The sequence below is a fragment of the Ciconia boyciana genome, chromosome 1 (genome assembly GCF_034638445.1).
Source record: "Ciconia boyciana chromosome 1, ASM3463844v1, whole genome shotgun sequence".
Classification (NCBI taxonomy): Eukaryota; Metazoa; Chordata; class Aves; order Ciconiiformes; family Ciconiidae; genus Ciconia; species Ciconia boyciana.
Genome location: NC_132934.1, coordinates 48,773,520 through 48,797,892, shown reverse-complemented (window position 1 = coordinate 48,797,892; position 24,373 = coordinate 48,773,520). Strand labels below are relative to the sequence as shown.

The 24,373-nt window shown below is 46.8% G+C and overlaps 1 protein-coding gene across 1 annotated transcript; it reads left to right on the top strand.

The window, feature by feature from the left end:
* Positions 1-5,151: 5,151 nt before the first annotated feature.
* Positions 5,152-15,452, top strand: LOC140647040 (uncharacterized protein C12orf50 homolog). The gene is made up of 10 exons (XM_072851761.1): positions 5,152-5,341; positions 6,388-6,537; positions 8,897-9,061; positions 10,759-10,836; positions 10,926-11,039; positions 12,695-12,814; positions 13,001-13,204; positions 14,016-14,105; positions 14,194-14,285; positions 15,258-15,452. Exons 1-10 carry the CDS (start codon positions 5,152-5,154, stop codon positions 15,321-15,323), a joined length of 1,269 nt encoding a protein of 422 aa, XP_072707862.1. The 3' UTR covers positions 15,324-15,452.
* Positions 15,453-24,373: the final 8,921 nt, after the last annotated feature.

Below are 24,373 nucleotides of genomic sequence, written 5' to 3'. Positions count from 1 at the left end.
TTAAATGGCTGAAAAGAAGACAGGCATTTTCAACCCTCATCGTGGCTATGTTACTGCCTTGTGCTCATGTGGATTCTTGCTCCTTGCAGCTGGTCTCTCTGCTGTGTGGAGCTGAAAGTCAATAGCACCGTGGTAGTGCAACACACAGACCAGCGGAAGGCAAGGCGGCAAGAGCAGCCTGCTGTTCAATACTTAGGACCAGTGCTGTCAACTAAACACTCTTCCGCTTACAAAGGGCAAAGAAAGAAGTGGTCCGGCAGTCTGAAACAAATATCCAGCCACAACTAGTCCACGTTTCTAGGAGGACTTCTATAGCTAGGACTTCTGGAACAGTTTCACTGCAAACATGTCATCAGTTCTGTTTGGATTCAACTATTTTTCTCTAGAGTCATCACCCTCCCTCCTCTCCCCCTATAGCCAGTTGTGACTTGTAAGCTGGTCACTGGCTCTTTCTGCTACCAAAACGCAACGCAAGCCCTTGTTTTGCAACAATCTCAAAATAGAACTTGGAATTCATAAAATGAGAACCTTCTACATGCTTTTGTTACATTACACGGCTGTTTTCTATTTTTGTAATCATATCTGTAACCATAATATACAGCAGATATGAAGATTTTATGAAGACTACATGAAAAAGAAAATTTTCAGGGTAGTGGCCTTCCCGTTGGCCTTCCCACCACCACCCCCCTTCTCCCCTAGCACTCATAACCCCCTGTATTATCCTGGCCTGCGCTCTGAAAAACAAAACAAATAGCACATACCTGTGCCAGAACTAATCCTCTGTCGCTTTTTCCGTATGCAGGAACAACGATGCAGTGAGGTACCCCTACATGACCATTATCAAGATGGTGTTGGTACTGAGAGTTGAACAATTAAGTTACTGACATTTCGGCAGTCGTTTCAGCTCTTCCATCCAGAAGTCAAACACCAACGGGAGAAACTCACCCAGATGGATTCCAGTTCACTATGCAGCCCACAGGCAGCAGTAGGTGCTGCCGCTACAATCGGGAAACACAAGTTGGAGGTCTAGAGCTAGACAGGTGAGTGCCACCTCAAGCTGTCCTGACACTGCCTCTCCATCTCGGGAAGAAATAACTTTGATTGGGCTCCATTACTTTCACCTTGGTAAGTATGCCACGTCTCACAGCCTCCAATCAATTCTTCTGTCAGAAGCCTGATATTCCTTTGACCACAAAAAAAACCCCAACAAACCCAAACCCAAAAAACCACAAAACAGAGAGACAAGCTCATTTCTTCCCCACAAGGCTCACAGGAGGGGGCGGCAGCATGGTTTTACACAAGCTCCCCGTGCGGTCATCTTGGAGTGGCCTCATTCCTCGCCAGGACTGTTCCCTACACTCAGAAAAAGCCAACACGACATCAGGGTGAACACCCGCGTGCACTGGGCAGGACAAGAGCGGCACAGAGCTCAAACGGCTCCCAAACCACCTTTCTTGCCCGCATTTAAGGGGGGAGCCCCAGGCAAACCTCTGCCCTGCATTTCGCCCAACATCTCCAGCCAAACCTCTCGCCACTCGGCTGTCCCCCTCCCCGCCGCCGGGCCGCGCCGGCCGGGTCTGACACGGGCGCTGCTGCTGCCTCTCCCCCGGCTCTGTTCCGCTCCGCCCCGCCGTGCGGCGCCGCTACCCGCGGCCCAGCGACTCCCCCCGGCCCCGGCGCCTCCCGCCCGGCCCCGGGCCGCCCCGGCCACCCGGCGCTCCCGCTTGGCCGACGGCTCCTCCTTCACCTCGCTCACGAGCAGACCCGGCACCTGCCGCTGCACCGCGCCCCGCCGCCTCACGGCCCCGCCCGCCCGCTCCCGCCGCCGGCCCAGCGCCGAGCTGCAACTGCGCCTGCGCCGCCCCGCGCCCGCCGTCGGTGGCCGCCCGCCCGCCCGCCAGGAGCCCCGCGACGGACCCGTGCGCCGGGGACGGCGGGGCGGGGCGCGGCCGCCTCTCTCCAGCGGCCCTCAGCGAGGCGGGGGCTCCGCCGCTCTCCGCCGCCCAGCCCGGCCGCGGGCCTGGGGCAGCTCCGCTGTCCACAGCGGCGGCTCCCGCCGTGGCAGGGCCGCCCCGCCCCAGCCGTGCTCGGCGCCGCGCTGAGGCGGCCGCGGGGGGGCCCGGTCGCGCGGCCGGTAGCCGTTGGCGGTGCCGTTCCCCTGGGCGGGCAGCCTTTCCTCGGGCTGTCTCTTCTGCTTGCCAGGGGGCCGCACGCCCGGGCCTGGGGCATGGGTGCCCTGTCCCCGGGGTGTGGGCACCTCGCCGGCTCTGGGTTCGCCTCCGTCGGGACAGCTGCCTCCTGTTGTTCGCCAGCCTCTCTGCCTCGCCATACAACCTTGGCATGTGTGGTGGGTTGAGCCTGGCTGGACGCCAGGTGCCCGCCAAGGCCGCTCTGTCACTCCCCTCCTCAGCTGGACAGGGGAGAGGAAATACAGCGAAAGGCTCGTGCGTCGAGAGAGGGACAGGGAGAGATCCCTCACCCATTACCGTCACGGGCAAAACAGACTCGGCTCGGGGAAGTGATTTAATTTATTACCAATCAAATCTGAGTAGATTAACGAGAAATAAAACCTAAATCTTAAAACACCTTTGCCCCAGCCCTCCCTTCTTCCCGGGCTCAACTTCACTCCTGGTTTTCCTCTCCCTCCTGCCCCCGAGAGGCGCAGGGGGACGGGGAATGGGGGTTGCGGTCAGTTCATCACACGTTGTCTCTGCAGCTCCTTCCTCCTCACGCTCTTCCCCTGCTCCAGCGTGGGGTCCCTCCCACAGGAGACAGTCCTCCACCAACTTCTCCAACGTGGGTCCTTCCCAGGGGCAGCAGTCCTTCAGGAACAGACTGCTCCAGTGTAGGTCCTTTCCATGGGGTACAGTCCTTCAGGAACAGACTGCTCCAGCATGGGGGGTCACAAGTCCTGCCAGCAAAGCTGCTCCAGCGTGGCCTCCTCTCCCCATGGCTCCACAGGTCCCACCAGGAGCCTGCTCCGTCTTGGAGCCGGCTGGCATTGGCTCTGTCCAACATGGGGGAAGCTTCCAGCAGCTTCTGACAGAAGCCACCCCTGTAGCCCCCCTGCTATCCAAACCTTGCCACGCAAACCCAACACAGAATTCATTCTTCTGACCGTACCTTCTTCTGTGCCTCCTTTAGGCACGGCTATATGGCTACAAAGAGCCCCTGTTTGGAGAGCTCTTGGCGGTGTTAACAGTTTCTTCCTCTGGCTGCTCCTGCCCGCTGACAGTTTGTTATTCCTGGCCCTCCTCTGCTTTCCTGAATTTTTCCTGAAGTGACTTCGTACTTCTCCCCTGGCTTGGGTGCATCCACCGCTGAGCCAGCCTTGTAGCGATAGGGCCCGTGGAGTCACTGGCACCTGCTTTTCATTTACACATCTGCCACCCATCCCACTGGCAGACCAACAGCGTACAGTACAGCTGTGCTTTGGTGATTAGTCCCTCCAGTCCAGTGGTGGTGGTTTGTTTTTGTTTTTTGGGGTTTTTTGCCAGGGAACCACCAGCCACATGCACTTCTGGTGGTCCTACAATCCACTAGTCCTTGTTCTTGAATTCTGCCTTGTATCTACCTCCCTTCTCTTTGGCTCCATCTGGAGCCTCATTACTCTTCAAGCGATGGCATCCTTCTCCTTTGAGGTCGCGGCTCCTTTCCCTTTCTGCACTTCCCATCATGTTTTACTCCTCAGTTCCCGGGTTCTGATCTAACCGTGCTCTGAAGTGTTCATCTCCAAGTCACTGATGTCACTCAGTGCTGTACATTTGACCCCATGTCCTGGGGATCACAGCATGGCCTACCATTTTCCAGGACTGAAACTTCATGTGCCCCCTAGACATTTTTTGTTCAGAGGCAGCCTGGGACCTGCCTGAGAACAGAGGTGTTAATTAGGGACACCAGTGTAGGCTGTTCGTTCTGCTTCAGCTGTGGCAGTGGACATCATGGAAGCAAGAAAAAGCAATGAACCCCAACAATGTAAGCAGTTAACAGCTAACAGTGTACTAACGGGAAGCAGCAAGTTTGCCCATCCAAAGAAAGAGGCGCAGTAAGAAAAACCTTGGGCACAAGGCTTTTGGTTAAAAGAGTCAAGAATAAGGTTTGTCTTTGTGGTATCAAAGATTGCTTTCTAAGACCACAGCTCCTACGGCAAGAAGCCGGGTATTATTTAAGCCCTGCCCAATGGGTTTGTTCCATTTGACGTTCAAGAAACACCGCAATGGGAGACTCTTTGAAACGGTCCGATTTTCCATACTTTCCTCTGAAGCAATGGAGACAAAGGAAGATGTTCAAGCTGGACAGGTCACATAGCGCCATCATGCTAATGTCATGAGCTGGAGGAGCCATTGGCAACTGTGGAATGTGGCAACTGTAACATTCTATACCGGCTGGCAACTGCCTTCGTCAGTTCAAGCAGCCCGGAGAAGGTACCACTGCCTTCGTTCAAGTGGATTTTGCCGTCTGTTGGAGTTTTGTTTCGGAAAAGCAGCAGAGCTAAGGTTGTGAAGGTCCCATTTTTGAAAGAACACTACTGGTTTCAGGGTAAGATTAGGGTTTGCCTGACTGTTGACAGCTTTACTGTTTTCATGTATGTTCTGCCGGTATTAAGAGAGTGGAGGAGAAGCACAAGAGGTGACAATGGCCGCAGTTGGGAGTGACCGCTATTTCCATTGTTCTTCCCCCTATGCACAGGTAAATGCTGTAGATTTGAGCGTGGTTTGTATCCTTGATTTTCTTGAGATATCCCTGTTGAAAGGGAGGTTTATTATGTAAAGTTAGCAGTTGATCTGTCGCTCTGTCTGGGTCATGGCCGCATCTGGAGAGCAACTATCTGATTTTCAGAAGTGGTGAGAAGAGCTAATGGTCATCTAAACAATGGAGAATTTCTCCTGTGAACTGGGCTCAGGTACTCAAGGAACAGCCAAGTTGAAAGCTGTGCATAAAGACCACTCATCACTTCCTTATTGAATCAACATTATATTGATTCCGAATAAATCGGCCATGTTTATAATTTCTGCTCCCAGCGAGTACCTGAATTTCTGCACAATCAGTTATTTAAAACCAAGTCCTTCAGAATGAGTTGGTCTTTGAAAGAAATCTTTATATTCCACCGGGTGAAAATCCAGGGGTGGGTGTAGGGCTCGTCGTTGCTGCATGCGTTCCAGCATCGGGGATTTAGGCGTTAACGCCTGGGAGATGGGCTTTGGCTCCAGACCCCAGCGTGTCTCAGTGGATGGCCCAGTTGTACTGACGACAGTCCGAAAGTGGCGTGTTTTGGAGATGCTGCTCCTAGACCCAGGTGTCAATGTCTGGACCTGGGTGAAAGTTACCTTCCAATATTCCAGTAGTTTCAAGCCTGACTTTGTTTGCCTTTAAACAATTACACAGAAACTTGTTAAGAAATAACCGGCAGCCTGGCATTTACAGCTCTCAGCTGGCATGTAGTTCATATCCCCGACATAAAGCTGAGTTTCTGTGTTCAGGGTAATGGTCATGAGCACTTGCCTCTTTGGAAGCAGGAGTTTGTCATGAGCGTGAGGAAGATACCTCCGGTTATAAGGATAAGTGAATTGCATAATCCGAGAGGATGCTAAAATCCGTAAACTTTAATAAGGCAGAGGTACAGAAAAATGATTTCAAGTGTGACTAACAAAGTGACTGTCGTTGTGAAAGTGCTCTCTCTGCAATATCGTGCAGACTTTTTAGCTGGCGACGTATTGATCAATAGAGGGAGAGCAGCGCTGTGATAGTATGTATGAGTGAAGCAGCAATAATTACACAAGTATTTCAACAAATCCAGGTAGCTCTTCTTTTTGTCCCATTAGGCTTTTGTTTGTCGTCTATAAAAACAGCGGGGAGATGGTGTGAGCAGTGTAACAACAGTAGTCTCAGAACATCGATTCCCAAATTTTTAGTTTTCCAGTTTTTGTTGGGAATCTTTCTGGGATCTGTTTCTCACTCCTTATTTTCCCATAGGCCCATGTCCTTTAATAGTAAGAGAGCACTAGTGCAAGATGTGCGCTCGTGCAGCAGATTTCATTTGAGATTGACCCGATTATCCCATTGCGCAGGAAAGGAAACTCAGGCCCCTGTCAATTAAGTGACTAATAGATGTTTTTTCTTCCCAGCATCTCATGAAGAGCCTGCAGTACAGTAAGTAGACTGCTTTACTCCTATTCTTATCCAGGAACAGTTTGGCACCATGAAAGCTCCATTCACCTGACTCGAGATCACTTTAGAGGTGTCCGGAGCTTCAGATAACTTTAAAGATAACTGTCACTGCTCTAAAATAGCAGAGCGTGGTCCCCCAAAATCCGAGTCACATGTACTAGTCACAGCAGTGCACCATGTACTAATGCATTTACTCCATTTTTATGGTTATACTTCCAGTATCTGAAAACTGTTTTCTCCTGCAGCAAAAGTACCACAACATCTCCTGTTTCTGGGAAACACAACCCTCAGGCTGTTTGAGGATCACTTGTGCCTTCCATCATAGCAAACCTCGTAATATAAATGGACTGTTTTTGCCACCTAGTAACAGTGAGTAAAAATATTTTCTCAACAATTTCTTCATTAGAGTAAGTAAATACACAAAAATGTCCTTCCAGTGCTTCCTTCCGGTGCTTACTTGATATATATTAGGGTGAAGAAATGTACCGTGGCAAATCAGTCAGGTATGATCTGCTGTCCTGGCAAGCTCAAGGCAAAGCAAGGAATTGTATTGGCATTTGCATAGGGTTGCCACGTGAATATTTTTAGCTGTCCTGTTACGGATCTTCCTAAGTATCAGTGACGTGAAAGATGCGGTCACAAATGGCAATTTAGGTTGCTAAGATCCGTGGAGTAAAAATGTTGCTTTACTTGGGTATTTGCTCGATTCAATCTCTCTAGGAGTGAAAACGCTTAGTAGGCAGGCAATCATTTAAGAGAAATGAGGAGTAGCGTGTGTGGTGGGGGAAGGAGGTTGGCAGGGCCAGTAGTAGCAATACCTGTTGACAGAGCACAGCATGTTACATGGATGAGACAGCCCTTGTGCAGATAACATGAGATTACAGGGCTGTGTGTGCAGATGTATTTCCAGTTCATCGTTCTGAATACATTTGTCAGGCTTGAACATTGGATGCAGGCCACTGAAGTCCAGTAATAGTGCGTAAGGCAGTACAATAGCTGCAAATCAGAGTACTTCTGGAAAAAACCCACCGTTACAATTTGGGTTTTTTTCCTCAGTCCTTTCTAAGGGGAGCTCTTGTCTACCAGGGGGCCTGGTAGACAGCTGGAACCCGGAACAGGGTAAGAGTCCAGGGCAGGGAAGCAAGACAGATGTCAGAAATGGGGGGGAAGCAGGAGTGAGAGCAAGTCAGCATGACTTGTCATAGATGCGTGAGCAAGTGGACTAAACTCTAGGTGTTCCTGGGCCTTATCTCCAGAGCTGTGGACAGGTGTCGTCAGAGAAGGCCAGAAAGAGCTCTAGTCAGAAGCAAACACCTTGTGTTCCTGGAATTCCCCTAGGAAAAGGCAGCCTGTCATATCTGGGCGTGTTGAGCCTAACTAACCCCAGAGGACCAAGGCAAGAACTTGAGCGCTGTTTCTAGGAGTGTCCATACTGCTTTTAGTGCAGTTCCCACATCCACAGCAACGGCCCGGGACAGCTAGTGCTGTCGTAAACACCACGTCGGCACGCTGTTGGGTGTGGTGCGAGTCAGAGACGATGCCCAAGAGGCACTATGGACAAGGGCATCCTGTTTAAGAGCAGCGTCCAACGATCAGAAGGAGAAAATGGACCCAACCCTTTTTCTTTTCACTGCAGCATGGATCAATTGAAAGGCCGTGTGCTCCACAGCAACATTGCAAACATTAAAACTGCATTTATTCATGTCAATACTTAGAAATCTTGTTCAAGTAATTTAAGTTTAATTTGGCTTACACTCCCCGGAGCTCATAATACCCTGTTCTGGACACTGAAAAAGGCTCTATCAAGTTCAAGTGCTGTAGCTTACTTTCTCTTGCATGAGAGACAACAAATCGGATCCACAGGAGTGTTATTTAAACTGGGTTTAATATGACAGACGTGCTGTCATAGGCAAGCAAGAGATGCACTAGAATAACAACAACTGGCATAAAAGAAAATGCCCATGCTTGATCTTACTCCTTTAAAACTGGAAAACATATCCAGCATCGATATTTTTCATATAATGCACAGAATCCTGATTGTATCTATAGTTGCAGCTTGGTCAGCTTGAACAATACCAATAGGCTCACCATTTTTCATCACTTTTCTTTTCAGCCCATTGCATTTCCTGGCTCTCAGAAAATGCTATCCCACTAGTGAAATAGTTTTGCTGCAAAGATGATGGGTAGATATAAACTGCTAAGGAAAAGAATAGCTTTCCTGATCTTCTGATTAAGTGTCAATTATTTTCACGAACTTCATATTCTTTCTCAAAATCTACATTTTGTGCTTCGTAAAGAGAGTTGTGATTCAGAAAATGTTGATAGAAAAAAAATGCCCACAAGCTCAGAATGGGTAATCCTGTGCTTAGCACTGCTAAATCCTTCAAAATTGATGCCATGGGGAGCGATACAGGCCTGCCTCTTCTTCAGCATGTTTAAACTATTTTCACCAGTGGGGTCCCAAACTCATTGACTCCCTTCAGCACAGCTATTACTAAGCACACGTTTCCCTGTGTTGTAAGTATCTACCTGTTGTTTCATACTTTCTGTAGTTGGAAGATGCTCTTTTGCCAACCTCCGCAGAAGATTTTGCCTAAAAGGCACAATCTGTCTATGGAATGATTCCTTCAGTCTGATCATCATTTCAGAACTCTACCGGCTGCTCTGCACCTGGATTTGACCTTCTAGTTCCCTCCCAATAAAATAAATGTAATGTTCTCTTCTGCAGATGCCCCATTGCAACAGGGTGTCCAAGAAGGGATTCTGCAGCCAGCCCGTCGTCAAGAATCACTCAGAAAGCAAGAGAATATTCTACTACCAATTCACCCTCCACTGATTATAAACCTCAACGATGAAGAGGACGATGAAGAGGACGATGAAGAGGAAGAGAACTGTAAACAGTTTTTCTTTCTTTGATGAGGAAGTAGAATGGGTTTTTTTGACCCTCACAATGTACTTCACAGTTGATTTATGATAATAACCCTTACATGTTTAGAGAAGAGTTGTTGTCAGGTTTTTGACATAGTTTCCAGCTAATCCCCAAAATCTTGGAACTGGTACTTACCAGATGTGAGCGAGGCAACACGTTCTAAGTCCTCTGAAGTGCCTAGCTGTATATTTCAATTGTGGTATAATTCACATACCTCTTTTTCACAAAATAGAGTTGGAAATGTGATCCACGCTTCAGATGGCCATCAAATACTCTTCCAAGTATCTCAGAATTTGGGGATGAAATTACAAGTTTAGGAGGTAGTTCTTTTCTGGGAAACACACTTTTGAACAGGGGCTGTACACACTCATCACTGAAGGCAAAGTCACAGGTTTGGTTACAAAAGACAGTTGTGTGACTTTGACTTAAATCACTTGTTTGACTGATTTCCTAAACTCTGTAGGCAGTCTCATTTTATGACAGAAAGTAATCCTTAATCGGCAAAGAGAATCCATACAAAACTCTTCACTAGTTTAAATGAATGTGTATGTGTATCTATTTTTATATATAGATATATATCTATATTAGCTTTTTAAATGTAGTTAAATGTAGCGGATTGATGCATGGACTCCGATCGAGGGGTAAATCGAAGACCCTTTATTGAACTATTACATGGCTTATATACTTTCTAATTGTTTGTACATGCGCTACTGAGAGAACTCTTATTGGTTTATATGTCTTGTTCACGCGTCCTTCATGCGTTCCTTCAGCTAATACAATTGGCTATCTTTTTGCAACTTTGCAGTTCCTTTCTTCACAACAAAAAATCACGCGCTCGCCTTATCTCTCTCCAATGCTATCTGCTCCTACTCCTGACACACAGCCTCCTTCCCTCAGGCATAACCCAAACTCTCAGTACTTCAATCTTGTTAACCCTTCCACTCCTGCTATGCCTAATTCCTCCTCAGTTAAACGGCTGACTGTATTTCACTTAGAGATGAGAGCTTCATAGGGAAGGACTGAATTGCACATTCCCAGAGAGTGAAAGTGAGAGAACAACCTACTCTCACGCGTGCACTCCGCAAATTACTGTGCTCGTTCTCAGGCAGCCCCAAGCTGCTTTTCACCTTCCCCCTGCCCTTCAGGTTGTCTGGCAGGGCTGCCTGTTAGTGCTTCCTAACTCGGTTTCCGTCTGAGTAAGCCACATGAATTTAAACAGTCTAAAAAGTAGGGCTTTGCTGATCTTAGTAGCCTTAACTGAGACTGATGAGAAGCACTCACATCACCAGCTCTGCCAGCAGGCATTACGGGAGAGTAACTGTGGGCAGAGGTTTTGTGACAAGCACTCCCTGGAGACGTGTTTAATCACAAGATTTCCTCTTGAGTGTGAAAGATTATTTTGAAAATGAGTACTGAAGATCTTTTTGAGTCGTTTTAAATCAACACACGGTAGCTTCTTAACATGTGTTGGAACTGCAATTCCATTGCACTTGGAAATACCTCATATTAAGGAATCATTTTTCTGTCCAGAAGCAGAGGTTGCACTCAGAAAAAAAAAAGCCCGTGACCAAAATGAAACCCACCATGATATTTGATTATTAAGAATTGTTGAAGGTGGTTGTATAGATAGCTAGTAATCTTTTGAAAATTATTTCCTACAGACGTTTCTGATTGGGTGCCTAAGACTGATGCAGAAATTGAAGAGGAAAGAGCAATAAAGGAAATATGCTATAAATCTGGTAAATATGTAATGAGTCACTCTTTCCTAAACAGCAATGCTGCCAATATAGTAAACTCGGGTTATTTTTCCTTCTTGGGGTATGTTTAGGAGAGTATTACGGGATTCAGTACCCTCACGAACACCAGTCGACAAAAACTGTGCCTTCACCTCGGAACAATGAGCTATTACCCTTGGAAGCTACCGAGCGAGACTTGCAGAAAGGCAAGTACTTGTCATCTTCTTGGACAATGCTTACCGCTTTTAAAATTACTGTTACAGGGAGAAACTATTACATAGTGTGCCCCTCCTCCCCGCTTGTTTAATTTCGTGACAATAAAAGAGAGCATATGAGAAAGAGCATAAAAATACTTCAGTAATTTTTCCCCAGAGGTAGATAGAGATATATATGTAGTGTCACACACGTGGTGACTACCTGCGTCGACTGTAGATGGAAAAGGTAGAAATGGGCTATTAACCCTACGTGTACTTTCCTGAGATACACAACATAGGTCTTTCATATCATTTGTCTTCACCATCAAGATTTATGTACTCTAATTTTAACCATCCTCAGCTTAGGAATGTAGTTTAAATTTCTCACCTAGGCTCTCTGTTGCAAATGGAGAGAGCCAGGCACTCTCAGGGGGCTATTTACTGCATCATAAGATAGTGCCAAAGAAAGGTGAGACAAGTCCCTTTCCCGGAGGTGCTCCATGCTCTCTGCTGGCTGTCTTGGGTGTCTAGGTGACGAAATGTCACGATACATCACACTTTCGTATAACTAAATTTAGATGAAGTAAATACCACCTCTAAGTCTCTTATAAAAGGTAAGAAGAAGAGAGTTCCGTTTTTTTTGAATACTGGTCTTTATCCAACATAATTAAGGTCAAAGGAATACAAATTCATAAGTATTTACCTCCCTTATTATGTGTCTCCTTCATTCTTGACCAAGTGGCATGACCAAAAAAAATCTGTAGTAGATTTTATACTGAGTAATTAATATATAATTGCATTGTAGGCGAGAGTTATGTTCTTACAGTAACAACGCACCAGAGGAATCAGGAGATGAGTCATGAAAAATTGCTGGGCAGAAGTATGACCTGCTACTTTTAATAAAAAGAATATTCTTGTTTGTTTTGTGTAAATTTCAGGAATAAATTCTTGATGATACTGTTTTAGGTAAAACAGATTTGAGTAGGATGAGGTGCTAATAAAAAAATGGGAATGGAAAAATTGTCTCCATTGCCAATACTACAGACATGTGAAGTCATGCTTTTTGACCAACGCTTATGCCAGCCTCAATTGTTCAGTTGCATTTGGCAAAATTATTTTCGTCTCATTTCTACATTTAAAATGTTTTAGATGTATTTAGACTATAGACAAGGAAATCAGTAACAAATATATGAACAGAGCTTTTAATATATGTCTTGAATTAGAATTAGATAAATTCAGAGAAAAGGATAGAGATGTTTCCCCAAAGCATTTCTTCTACTGAGTTCTCTGAGGCTTTTGGTACTATGAAGACATGCATCTTGAAAATACCATAAATTCAGTCAGGTAGGAGTCATAAACTTCAGTCATGAAAAGTGAGCAGCTAAAGAACAAGCAGGTAATTTGTAGCTGGTTCTTTACTTTGGGGCCATAGTCTTCCTTAACCTGCATATGATGGTATTTTCTTAGAGAGCATGAGAGGCATACCTCAGTTACACAGGACAGGATCCAAAAAACTAACAACAGAGAAAGAAGAACATAAAAGGAGAGGGTAAAGGAAATTGCACTAAACTAATCACTAGCTCATCAGGTAGGAGGAAGAGAATGGCAGTGCCATTCCCTGTGCTTACACACAAGCAGCTACAACTTTCTTTCTGTTGCCTTTCCAGGTGATGGTAATACAATTCCTACAAAAATTAATAATGCAAAAGGAGAAGGAGGGAGTTCGGAAAGGAGAGCACCTACAGAGAGTATTCCCAGACCAGATCGTAGATCCTTTGGAAATGGAGGTAATATACTTTAGCATCAGCTTCGCGTTGCTGAACATCAAGCGATAAATAAAATACCCGAATATATTTGGATTGGGCTATCCATAAAGAACATGTTTTTAATCTTGTCTTCCAGCCTCCAGTCTCCTGCACTATGTCAAATTTTGAGTAACAGCACAACATTTTTTCTTGTTTTTTCACTTTTAGGAATTCACACTTCAGACCCCAAAGTAAAACAAGGTTACCAACAAAGGGGTCAAAGTAAGGATGATGAAACGGCTTCCTCCATTCCTTATGTGAGAGAAAGTGGAAGAAAGACTTATTTCAGTTCTTCAGAACCTCGAAGATCAGCATACGTCGTCTACCGTACTGTCACCGCCACTCAAGAACCAAAGCTCAATGGATCTGCAGGTGGGCTCCAGCTTAAAATGGAGGACTCTTAAAATGCCGCAAATATGCCTGTCTGTATTGTGCTGCTTTCGATTTTGTCCCTGCAGGTGAATATTAAGTTATTTAGGCCTAAATACGGGCAAGAGTACGTTTGACCCAGCATAATTTTCACACGTAGATTGCAGCAGTATCCACAGACAGAAATGTAAAGCTTTCTGAAGCTCTACAATTAGTCAGACAGAATATTCATCAACACTAATTGAGCCACCTCCATAGCAGGAATTAATTTCTCTGCCAACAAAGAGGCATGAATGCAATGATGTGCTGATGTGCACAAATATACCGATCCCCACTTTTTACAGCATCTTGTATGTGACTCATTCTTTTGAAATATTTAATAATTTATTGGTAAAAAATTTAAATACTCATAAGTTAAGAAAGTGATGTCATCTTGCCCGTTTCAGTCATCGCTCTTAAGCTGGGCTGAATCTCCATCTTGAGGTGCCTCCCTGTCTTAATTTCCAATAAAAGGAACCTCCTTCAGACAGAGTAACCCCTACTTTCAGTTGAAGAAAGTTAAGTGAAGTGAATCCCAACATCACTGCTTCTTCTCGGGGACGAGTAGTTGTGGGTTTTTTCTGTTTTCTTTGAACGTTTGCTTTGATTCAATGTGGGCAGACGGCTATGGAGATTACAGGGAGAACATTCTTAATGTGAAGAATACATTTTACCAAATTTCCAGGTTCAAAAAGGATAGAGCATTTCAGTAAAAGGTGATCAGCATTCTTGTCATAAGAACAGCCATTACCATTTTTGCTACCTTTCTTTGCAGCAGTACCTGAGCCACGTGGTGGGAAATGCTCCAGACAAAAGAATCAGCTTGACACAAAGAGAAGATTTGGGACCCAAATGGAAAACTATGGTAATACTTACATGTTGGGAATAAACTGAAAATTGTAGGGGTCTTGTGCAATTACTAACTGGAATTAATGTGTATGTTTTTTCTATAGACAAATACACTTCAGGATCTTACAACGCACCAACTTGGAGGAACAGATATCCACGTGCAAAAACCTTCTCCAAGTTTAAAACAACCAGTCAGGTAACTGCTTGATAGAAATTGTGACAGTTCAGTCTTTTGAGCAGAAGCGACATGTCTCTCCCCACCTAGAAAATGTACGATTGCTCTTAAAACTTCCCCAACCAAACCCCGCAAGATTCTAAGCAATGCTGAGTAGTCCGAAAGAGCGGAGCATAGTTTCGTTTGTTTGCAGACATGTAATTTTGCCTGTAGAACTAACCCGTGATTTCTGATTTTCCACAATCTTCCTGATACGAAAGCAAAATAGGAAGCTGCCTTTAAAGCGAGGAGCTACAAGAAGTGGGTTTTGGCTTGTAGCACTGGACAAAGCGCAGTAGAGGCTGTATGAGTGTGATCTATTTGTCTCTCTCTTTGATTGCTCGTGAAGCGTCTGCAATAGCGGAACGATGCTCAGCCGAGGTCCAACTTCATAAGGGGACGCAGGCTCCAAAACATTCACCAGATGCCCTAAGGACCATTCATACATTTTACAGCTGCCTTGAAAGCAGAGATTAGAACCTCTATCTCGTGTCCCTCGGATGAATGGCCAAACCCTTGGTCTGCACTCTCTGCTTCGTTGTGACATTTCCTGCTTCTCTCCCATCTCTGTGTCCCCCACGGACGTAGCAGGGCAGTTCCATACTCAGCACGAGGCCGTTTTGATTCCACTCTGAGATGTAGTTCTGTAGAGGTACCACACAGATGCAAAGCACCAAAAACCACCTTCTGTAACCCCTCACCAGGCTTGCTACCATATTTGGTTTCTTTGTGCAAGTACCACATGGTTCTCAAACATCTGCTTGGGAAGGTTTTAGAGGAAAAAGACTTGAAGGGTACCTTTTGGAACATGGGTGAATTAGATTAGGATGACAGTTTTTATTTCTGTTGCTTCTAGAAGTGAGGAAAGTTTACTTCCTAAAATGTTTCTGAAAGAGCATATAGTTTGACTCTAATAAACGATGCCCAAAATGTTCTGTACATCTATTTTGACAGCAGAGCCAAGAAGACATGGAAGTGAATCAAAAAGGAGAACGATATGTGGACAGGAGAAAGAGATGAAGTGAGTGCGTCAATTCTAACTTGAAGTAAGGAAATTATCAGCTAGAGATCCAAAGATGACAACAATGCAAATTCCAAAAAGAAGACGTAGGAAGTACACTGTAACACTTAGAAACTGACAAAAATGGAAATTTGTGTTTAAGAAGAATGTTTGTATATTCATAAATGTAGCTAAGAAAAATAAAGATGCATTTTGTTTGACCTACACTATTTGCCTTGCTTGTAACAGGACTGTGATTAGTTAAAAGAAATTCCCTGAGCTTTGACTGCCTTGAATTGACAAGCACCAAAGTATGCCTTGTTTGAACTCATCGTTCAGCTTCCAAGTTATTTGCAGAAAACTCTGCACCTCAAATCAACAAAGCATCTTCCTCTCTCCGATTCCTACCCCCGACTCCATCACCGGCAGCGCCCTGTGCACGGAGGAGGGAGTGATCCACAACACAGCTAGCCTGAGCAGGCGCAGGCTGTGCCGTGCCGTGCCGTGCCGTGCCGTGCCGTGCCGCGGCTGAGGGGACGGGGCTTGTTTAGCCTGGAGAACAGGAGGCTGAGGGGAGACCTTACCGCTCTCTACAACTACCTGCAAGGAGGTGGTAGCCAGGTGGGGGTCGGTCTCTTCTCCCAGGTAACAAGCCCTAGTGTAGTCAATCAGGAGCTGGTGGAAGGCTGGGACTTACGTGAAGTTGCTAAGAGGGATTCATGCTGGAATGTGGAACGTCTAATCAAGCATGACTGTCCCTGGGAGTAAAGCACATCCTGGAGAAAGATGTAAGCTAATTAAGATGATTTTGGACAATCTGAAACTGCAAGCGGAAGTGTGATAAGAAGCACCCTTTCATGAACTATCCTCATTAGAATACTAAAAATCACACCCCTTGAGCCTGAGACCCCGGCCCAAGCAGAGACCCCTCACCTTTGAGCAGGCGCAGAATATTCAAGTAGCACTCCAGCTCTCAGTTGAAATAAGAGAAATGTAAACCAATAGAAAACTGCTTTGTGTAATTAATTATGCATATGTATAACTAGAACATATAAACATTGTACCTGCACGACCGAACTTTGTGCTAGCTTTGCGGAATGACCACCTAGCACCCATCTCTGCGCAGACATGAAAGAAAATGCCTCTGCCCTGTGTGTATAATGGTGTCTCGCACACCAGGTAAACCACCTCACACTTGTGGGATAGCAGTTTTGGTGACCCAGATGGGACTGCGCTGTCAGCCTTGCCCGATTTGTCTTGCCGCATCCTACGGGGAGAAGAAGAGACCTGCGTGGACTCCAGCGCGCACCGACCTGTTGATCGGGGACTCCTTCAGCTCCTCTCCTGCAGTCGGGTGGTAAGCGACGCAACGGTGCAATGCTACTGAAATGAGGTATATTTGGGCGGGGGGGATATGAGAAGAGTGGGATAGGGGCAAGATCTCTCAGGAAGCAGGCAGCATTTCTTCTGTTCTGGGCTCTGCATAAACGCATCAGGAACAATATGCAGCCGTAGCATAATGTTGTTTGTTTCTACATGCTGTTCTGTGCTGAGTAATGAAGGGAGACGTCCCTTGTTTTGGTTTGTGTATGAAACGCTGGGTTTTTCGGGACCGACATGGGCGCTGCTGCTTCCCAGGAGGCACCCCTTTGCTCTCCTCTACGGTGCATCCTGAAGAATTGGAATAAATTGCGGGGGATCCCATGACTAAAAAGAAGCTAAAACGATAAGGTAATCAATGGTGGCCACAATACCAATTGGAAGATGGTAAAAAATGGGCTGAGAATGGATCCTTGAAACATGACACTATGTTGCAATTAATGTTGTTTTGTCGGAGAACTGAAAAATGGGATGAAATACCTTATGTGGATATGTTGTCTGCATTAAGAAATGACTGGAATATTAGGAAGAAATGTGGCTTAATGCATTCTAAGCATCAGATTGGAATATATGCGCTAAAAGAGAAAAAGGAACAATCTTCTTGTATTGAGTCGAAACAATCCAGAAGGAATGTATAGTACTGTTAGAACCGTAATGAAGACTCATAATCCCAACTGGGGAGACGTACAGGCTCTCCTCGAATATTTGTTTACCACTGAGGAGAGGAGAACGATTTTAGAGAAGGCTACAGAGGGGCTGATCCAACAACGGGGGGGAGGGGGCGGAGGGTGTGTCTAATACCAACATGTACCTCCCAAAAGAGGATCCGGAGTGGGATCCAAACACAAGTGAGGGATTACAGAGGGTAAAGGAATATCAAAAGTTCATTTTGTATGGGATTCAACATGGAGTGCAAAAGCCTAAGACTTTCTCTAAACTAGATGAAGTAAGGCAGGGGGAGAAGGAAACCCCATCAGCCTTCTATGAGAGATTGCGTGAAGTAGCTCGAAAATGGACAGATGCGGATTCGGAAGATGACAGCAATTCAAAGTTATTTAACATGCTGTTTATTGGTCAAGCGACAGCAGATATAAGAAAGAAATTACAAAAGGTAGACAGTGCGGATGGCATGACAATCTGAGTTATTGTCAATCCCACAGCAGGTGTATAAAGTTTCCCCAGCTGTTCCAGTCAAGCTGGGGAATGAAAGAATAGATTTTTTAACTGATAGTGCAGCCACACATTCTGCTGTAACTAGTTGTAGGGGACCCTTAAGTAGAACTAAAATAAGCATTGTTGGTGCAACAGGGAAAACAATTTTAAGGCCGTTTTGACAACCTATGCAATGTTCACTTGGAAATACGACATTAACTCATGAATTCCCTTATATGCCAGAATGCCCCTACCACTGCTTGGATGGGATTTACTCTGTAAACTGAATGCACAACTAAATTCTTCTGAAGACTCTGTTCAGTTGCCTATTCCTGCCCGGAAAGCCCAGAGATGTTTGCTAACCGAGAAAGATCCTGATGGAGAAAGGAATATTCCAGAGGAAGTACTGAATGCGGTCATACCTCTGGTGTGGGCATCAAAGATGCCCGGACGAGCAAAGAATGCGACCCCGGTAAAGACTGAACTGAAACCAGGAGCTCAACCGGTAAGAAAGAAACAATACCCCATTAAGCTGGAGGCCCCAAAAGGATTAGAACCTATAATAAGCTTCTTTTTAGAACACGGATTGTTACGGGACTGTCCATTGGAATTTAATACTCCCATCCCACCTGTAAAGAAGCCCCATTCTTCTGAATATAGACTGGTACAGGACTTAGGAGAAATTAATGCAAGGACAGTAGATGTCCACCCTGCGGTTCCAAATCCATACACCCTCCTTACGACAATCGCGAACAGGAATACTCCCTTCACAGTGTTAGATTTAAAGGACACCTTCTTCTGTATACCTGTGGATGAGCAGAGCCAGACCATCTTCCCCGCTGAATGGGAGAATCCAACTACAGGACAAAGGACACAACCCTGCTGGACTGTCCTTCCCCAAGGATTCAAGAACAGCCCTACCTTGTGTGGTAACATACTAGCCAGAGAATTGGAAGGATGGCAAAATGATCATGATGCTGTAACATGGTTGCAGGATGTTGATGATCTGCTAAGTGGTTCTGACAGTTATGAGGCATGTCTGGAACCCACCATCAGGTTGCTCAACCTTCTGGGCTTGGCAGGCTATCGGGTTTCTAAGAAAAAGGCTCAGATTGGGAAACAAAAAGCTCCAATATATGGGGGTTGAACTCACCAAAGGACAGAGAGAATTAAGTACTGAGAGAAAAGAGGTGATTTGTAGAATTGCGCTACCTACATCAAAGAAGCAATTAAGAGGATTCCTGGGAATGGCCGGATAGTGTGGCTTATGGATTCCCAATTTTGGGCTAGTTGCCAAACCACTGTATGCTGCTGTGAAGGGACCTGAGGGGGTTCTCGTAGGGTCACCTGAACGTAGGAGAAGTTTTGATGAAATTAGAAGGAAACTCATGGAGGCTCCTGCTTTGTGACTCCCAAATTTGAGGAAACCCTTCCAATTATATGTACATGAACGACAGCAAGTGGTATTAGGAGTTTTGACACAAAAATTGGGGAGCTGGAAAAGACCGGTGGGATACTTTTCAAAGCAATTAGAGGAGGTCGGTAAAGGTTGGCCCGCTTGTTTGAGGGCAGTAGCGGCTACTGCAACTTTGATGGAAGAGTCTCAGAAACTGACATTAGGACAACCGATTACTGTGTTTGCACCTCATGCTGTGTCTTCTCTCCTTGAGAATAAAGGGCATCCTTGCATCTCCCCAGGCAGGTTAGCTAAATATCAAGCTGTGCTGCTGGAACAAGAGGATGTTGTCATCTCCCTGACCTCTGCTCTAACTCCTGCTACCCTGCTCCCGATTTCCGAATCCGGTGAATTGCATCATGACTGCTTAACCACCATCGAACAAGTGTATTCTAGTAGGCCTGATCTGCGAGACAATCCCCTACCGAATGCAGAACTGGAGTTATTTACTGATGGGAGCAGCTCTGTGTTGGAAGGAAGACGGAAAGCTGGATATGCAGTGGTAACACGTACTCAGGCCCTAGAAGCTAAATCTTTGCCTAGTAATACATCTGCTCAAAAGGCAGAACTGGTTGCACTAACACGAGCTTTAGAGCTTAGTCAGGGAAAAAAAAGGCAATATTTACACAGACTCTAAGTATGCATTCGGAGCAGTGCATGCACATGGGGCAATTTGGAAAGAAAGAGGACCTTTAAGTTCACACGGGACTCTGATCAAATATGGGACAGACATAATGAAGCCCTTACAGGCAGTCCTTCAACCGAAGGAGGTTGCTACAATGCATTGTAAAGCGCATCGGAAGGCAAACAGTGAAATCACAAAGGGAAATCGAAAAGCAGACCAGTTAGCAAAAGAAGCAGCATTACAGAAATCAAAATTTGAAGGAGCTTTAATTCCAGTACCCCATTTGGAATTATCGCCCCCACAATATACTGAGAAGGAAATCAATTGGCAGAGCAATTAGATTGTTCCAGAAATGATCAGGGTTGGTGGGTGACACCACTGAAGCAATTATTACTTGCTGAAAGATGATGGAAATTCTACTCGAGAAACTGCACCAAGAAGCACACTCGGGAGCAGATGCGCTAGTGCTTATTGCCAAAAGACACGTCATTGGGCCAAGAATGCAAAGCCTAGCAGATATAATAGTTAAAAAGTGCGCTATCTGTTGCGCCAATAACCCCCAAATTGCAAAGAAAATGACGGGAGGAGTCGTAAAACGAGGAATAACTCCCGGGGAATACTGGCAAATAGGTTTTACGGAATTGCCAAGGTGTAATCTATATAAATATTTATTGGTAATGGCAGGCACCTTTTCTGGTTGGCCCGAAGCTTTCCCTAGTTGCACTAACAAGGCTAGTTGCACTAACAAGGGATTAAAATTTTACTGAAAGAAACTATCCCCAGACTTGGTGTTCCAGAAGGTATATCCTCCGATAACATACCCCACTGTATTGCAGAAATAGTGCAGGGAGTTTCTAGATTTCTAGACATTAAATGGGATTTGCATACCCCTTGGAGGCCACAGGCCAGCGGCAAAGTAGACAGAATGAATCAAACTCTAAAAAGACAGATTTCTAAAGTGTGTCAGGAAACTCAAATAAAAAGGGGTAGATATTCTACCCATAGCATTAATGAGAGCACGAATTACACCCAGAGTTAGGGAAGGTGTTAGTCCATTTGAGATCCTGTATGGGAAACCACATCGAATCAATCATTTAACCCCGGAGCAAGACCAAATGCGTATAAAGGGACAGGCTGTAATTAAGAGTAGTTGATCTCTCTCGCAGAATCTATCCTCCCTGCATAGGTACCTAAACCAGAAGACTCCCATTTCCTGGGACACGCCAGTACACCCATTCCAACCAGGGCACACGGTCTACGTGCGAACTTGGAAAGATGAGCCCTTGAAAGAAAAGTGGAAAGGACCTTATACAGTGCTATTAAAAACTTATGCAGCGGTAAAGGTGAATGGGATCGACTCCTGGATTCATTATACTAGAGTAAAGGCGGCACCAGACCAGGACAAGGGGACCTCTATGCCAACTGCAGAACTGAAACTCCCACTAACCAGGGACTGTCGATGAATTGTATCAAGGTTTTTCTTTGAGAAAACTACTACTGAAGTTACCCCTAGGACACTCTCGGAAAGTGTTATTAATTTAGCATGGTTACAATGAAAATTGTATCTGTGACATTGATTAACCTAGCATTTACTTTTTTTAACAGAAATCTAGTCTTAAAACTGATCCAATCCTTTGGAAGAATCCATAACGTGATTGGAACGTTATGGAAGAATCCATAACGATGAAGAATCCATCGCGTGAGCACCTCAGGCGAACTATCCTCATTAGGATACTAAAAGTCCCACCCCTTGAGCTGGAGACCCCGGCCCAAGCAGAGACCCCTCACCTTTCAGCAGGCGCAGAATATTCAAGTAGCACTCCAGCTTTAAGCTGAAATAAGAGAAAGGTAGACCAATAGAAAACTGCTTTGTGGAATTACTTATGCATATGTATAACTAGACCATACACAAATCGTACCTGCGTGACCAAAGGTTGTGCTAGCCTTGTGGAATGACCACCTAGCACCCATCTCTGCGCAGACACGAAATAAAAGACCTCTGCCCTGTGTGTACATTGGCGTCTCGCACACCGGGTAAACCACCTCACACTTGTGGGATAACGGTTACACAACAGCAGTGTCCGTCCACCTTTGCAGTAGGCACTGCACTGTATATATCTGCCTCTAACGCCTGTCCAGTTAGAGTTGCAGCCGCCAAAACTTTAAATGGCTGAAAAGAAGACAGGCATTTTCAACCCTCATCGTGGCTATGTTACTGCCTTGTGCTCATGTGGATTCTTGCTCCTTGCAGCTGGTCTCTCTGCTGTGTGGAGCTGAAAGTCAATAGCACCGTGGTAGTGCAACACACAGACCAGCGGAAGGCAAGGCGGCAAGAGCAGCCTGCTGTTCAATACTTGGGACCAGTGCTGTCAACTAAACACTCTTCCGCTTACAAAGGGCAAAGAAAGAAGTGGTCCGGCAGTCTGAAACAAATATCCAGCCACAACTAGTCCACGTTTCTAGGAGGACTTCTATAGCTAGGACTTCTGGAACAGTTTCACTGCAAACATGTCATCAGTTCTGTTTGGATTCAACTATTTTTCTCTAGAGTCATCACCCTCCCTCCTCTCCCCCTATAGCCAGTTGTGACTTGTAAGCTGGTCACTGGCTCTTTCTGCTACCAAAACGCAACGCAAGCCCTTGTTTTGCAACAATCTCAAAATAGAACTTGGAATTCATAAAATGAGAACCTTCTACATGCTTTTGTTACATTACACGGCTGTTTTCTATTTTTGTAATCATATCTGTAACCATAATATACAGCAGATATGAAGATTTTATGAAGACTACATGAAAAAGAAAATTTTCAGGGTAGTGGCCTTCCCGTTGGCCTTCCCACCACCACCCCCCGTCTCCCCTAGCACTCATAACCCCCTGTATTATCCTGGCCTGCGCTTTGAAAAACAAAACAAATAGCACATACCTGTGCCAGAACTAATCCTCTGTCGCTTTTTCCGTATGCAGGAACAACGATGCAGTGAGGTACCCCTACATGACCATTATCAAGATGGTGTTGGTACTGAGAGTTGAACAATTAAGTTACTGACATTTCGGCAGTCGTTTCAGCTCTTCCATCCAGAAGTCAAACACCAACGGGAGAAACTCACCCAGATGGATTCCAGTTCACTATGCAGCCCACAGGCAGCAGTAGGTGCTGCCGCTACAATCGGGAAACACAAGTTGGAGGTCTAGAGCTAGACAGGTGAGTGCCACCTCAAGCTGTCCTGACACTGCCTCTCCATCTCGGGAAGAAATAACTTTGATTGGGCTCCATTACTTTCACCTTGGTAAGTATGCCACGTCTCACAGCCTCCAATCAATTCTTCTGTCAGAAGCCTGATATTCCTTTGACCACAAAAAAACCCCCAACAAACCCAAGCCCAAAAAAACACAAAACAGAGAGACAAGCTCATTTCTTCCCCACAAGGCTCACAGGAGGGGGCGGCAGCATGGTTTTACACAAGCTCCCCGTGCGGTCATCTTGGAGTGGCCTCATTCCTCGCCAGGACTGTTCCCTACACTCAGAAAAAGCCAACACGACATCAGGGTGAACACCCGCGTGCACTGGGCAGGACAAGAGCGGCACAGAGCTCAAACGGCTCCCAAACCACCTTTCTTGCCCGCATTTAAGGGGGGAGCCCCAGGCAAACCTCTGCCCTGCATTTCGCCCAACATCTCCAGCCAAACCTCTCGCCACTCGGCTGTCCCCCTCCCCGCCGCCGGGCCGCGCCGGCCGGGTCTGACACGGGCGCTGCTGCTGCCTCTCCCCCGGCTCTGTTCCGCTCCGCCCCGCCGTGCGGCGCCGCTACCCGCGGCCCAGCGACTCCCCCCGGCCCCGGCGCCTCCCGCCCGGCCCCGGGCCGCCCCGGCCACCCGGCGCTCCCGCTTGGCCGACGGCTCCTCCTTCACCTCGCTCACGAGCAGACCCGGCACCTGCCGCTGCACCGCGCCCCGCCGCCTCACGGCCCCGCCCGCCCGCTCCCGCCGCCGGCCCAGCGCCGAGCCGCAACTGCGCCTGCGCCGCCCCGCGCCCGCGGGGCGCGACGGCAAAGGGAGTCGGTGGCCGCCCGCCCGCCCGCCAGGAGCCCCGCGACGGACCCGTGCGCCGGGGACGGCGGGGCGGGGCGGGGCGCGGCCGCCTCTCTCCAGCGGCCCTCAGCGAGGCGGGGGCTCCGCCGCTCTCCGCCGCCCAGCCCGGCCGCGGGCCTGGGGCAGCTCCGCTGTCCACAGCGGCGGCTCCCGCCGTGGCAGGGCCGCCCCGCCCCAGCCGTGCTCGGCGCCGCGCTGAGGCGGCCGCGGGGGGGCCCGGTCGCGCGGCCGGTAGCCGTTGGCGGTGCCGTTCCCCTGGGCGGGCAGCCTTTCCTCGGGCTGTCTCTTCTGCTTGCCAGGGGGCCGCACGCCCGGGCCTGGGGCATGGGTGCCCTGTCCCCGGGGTGTGGGCACCTCGCCGGCTCTGG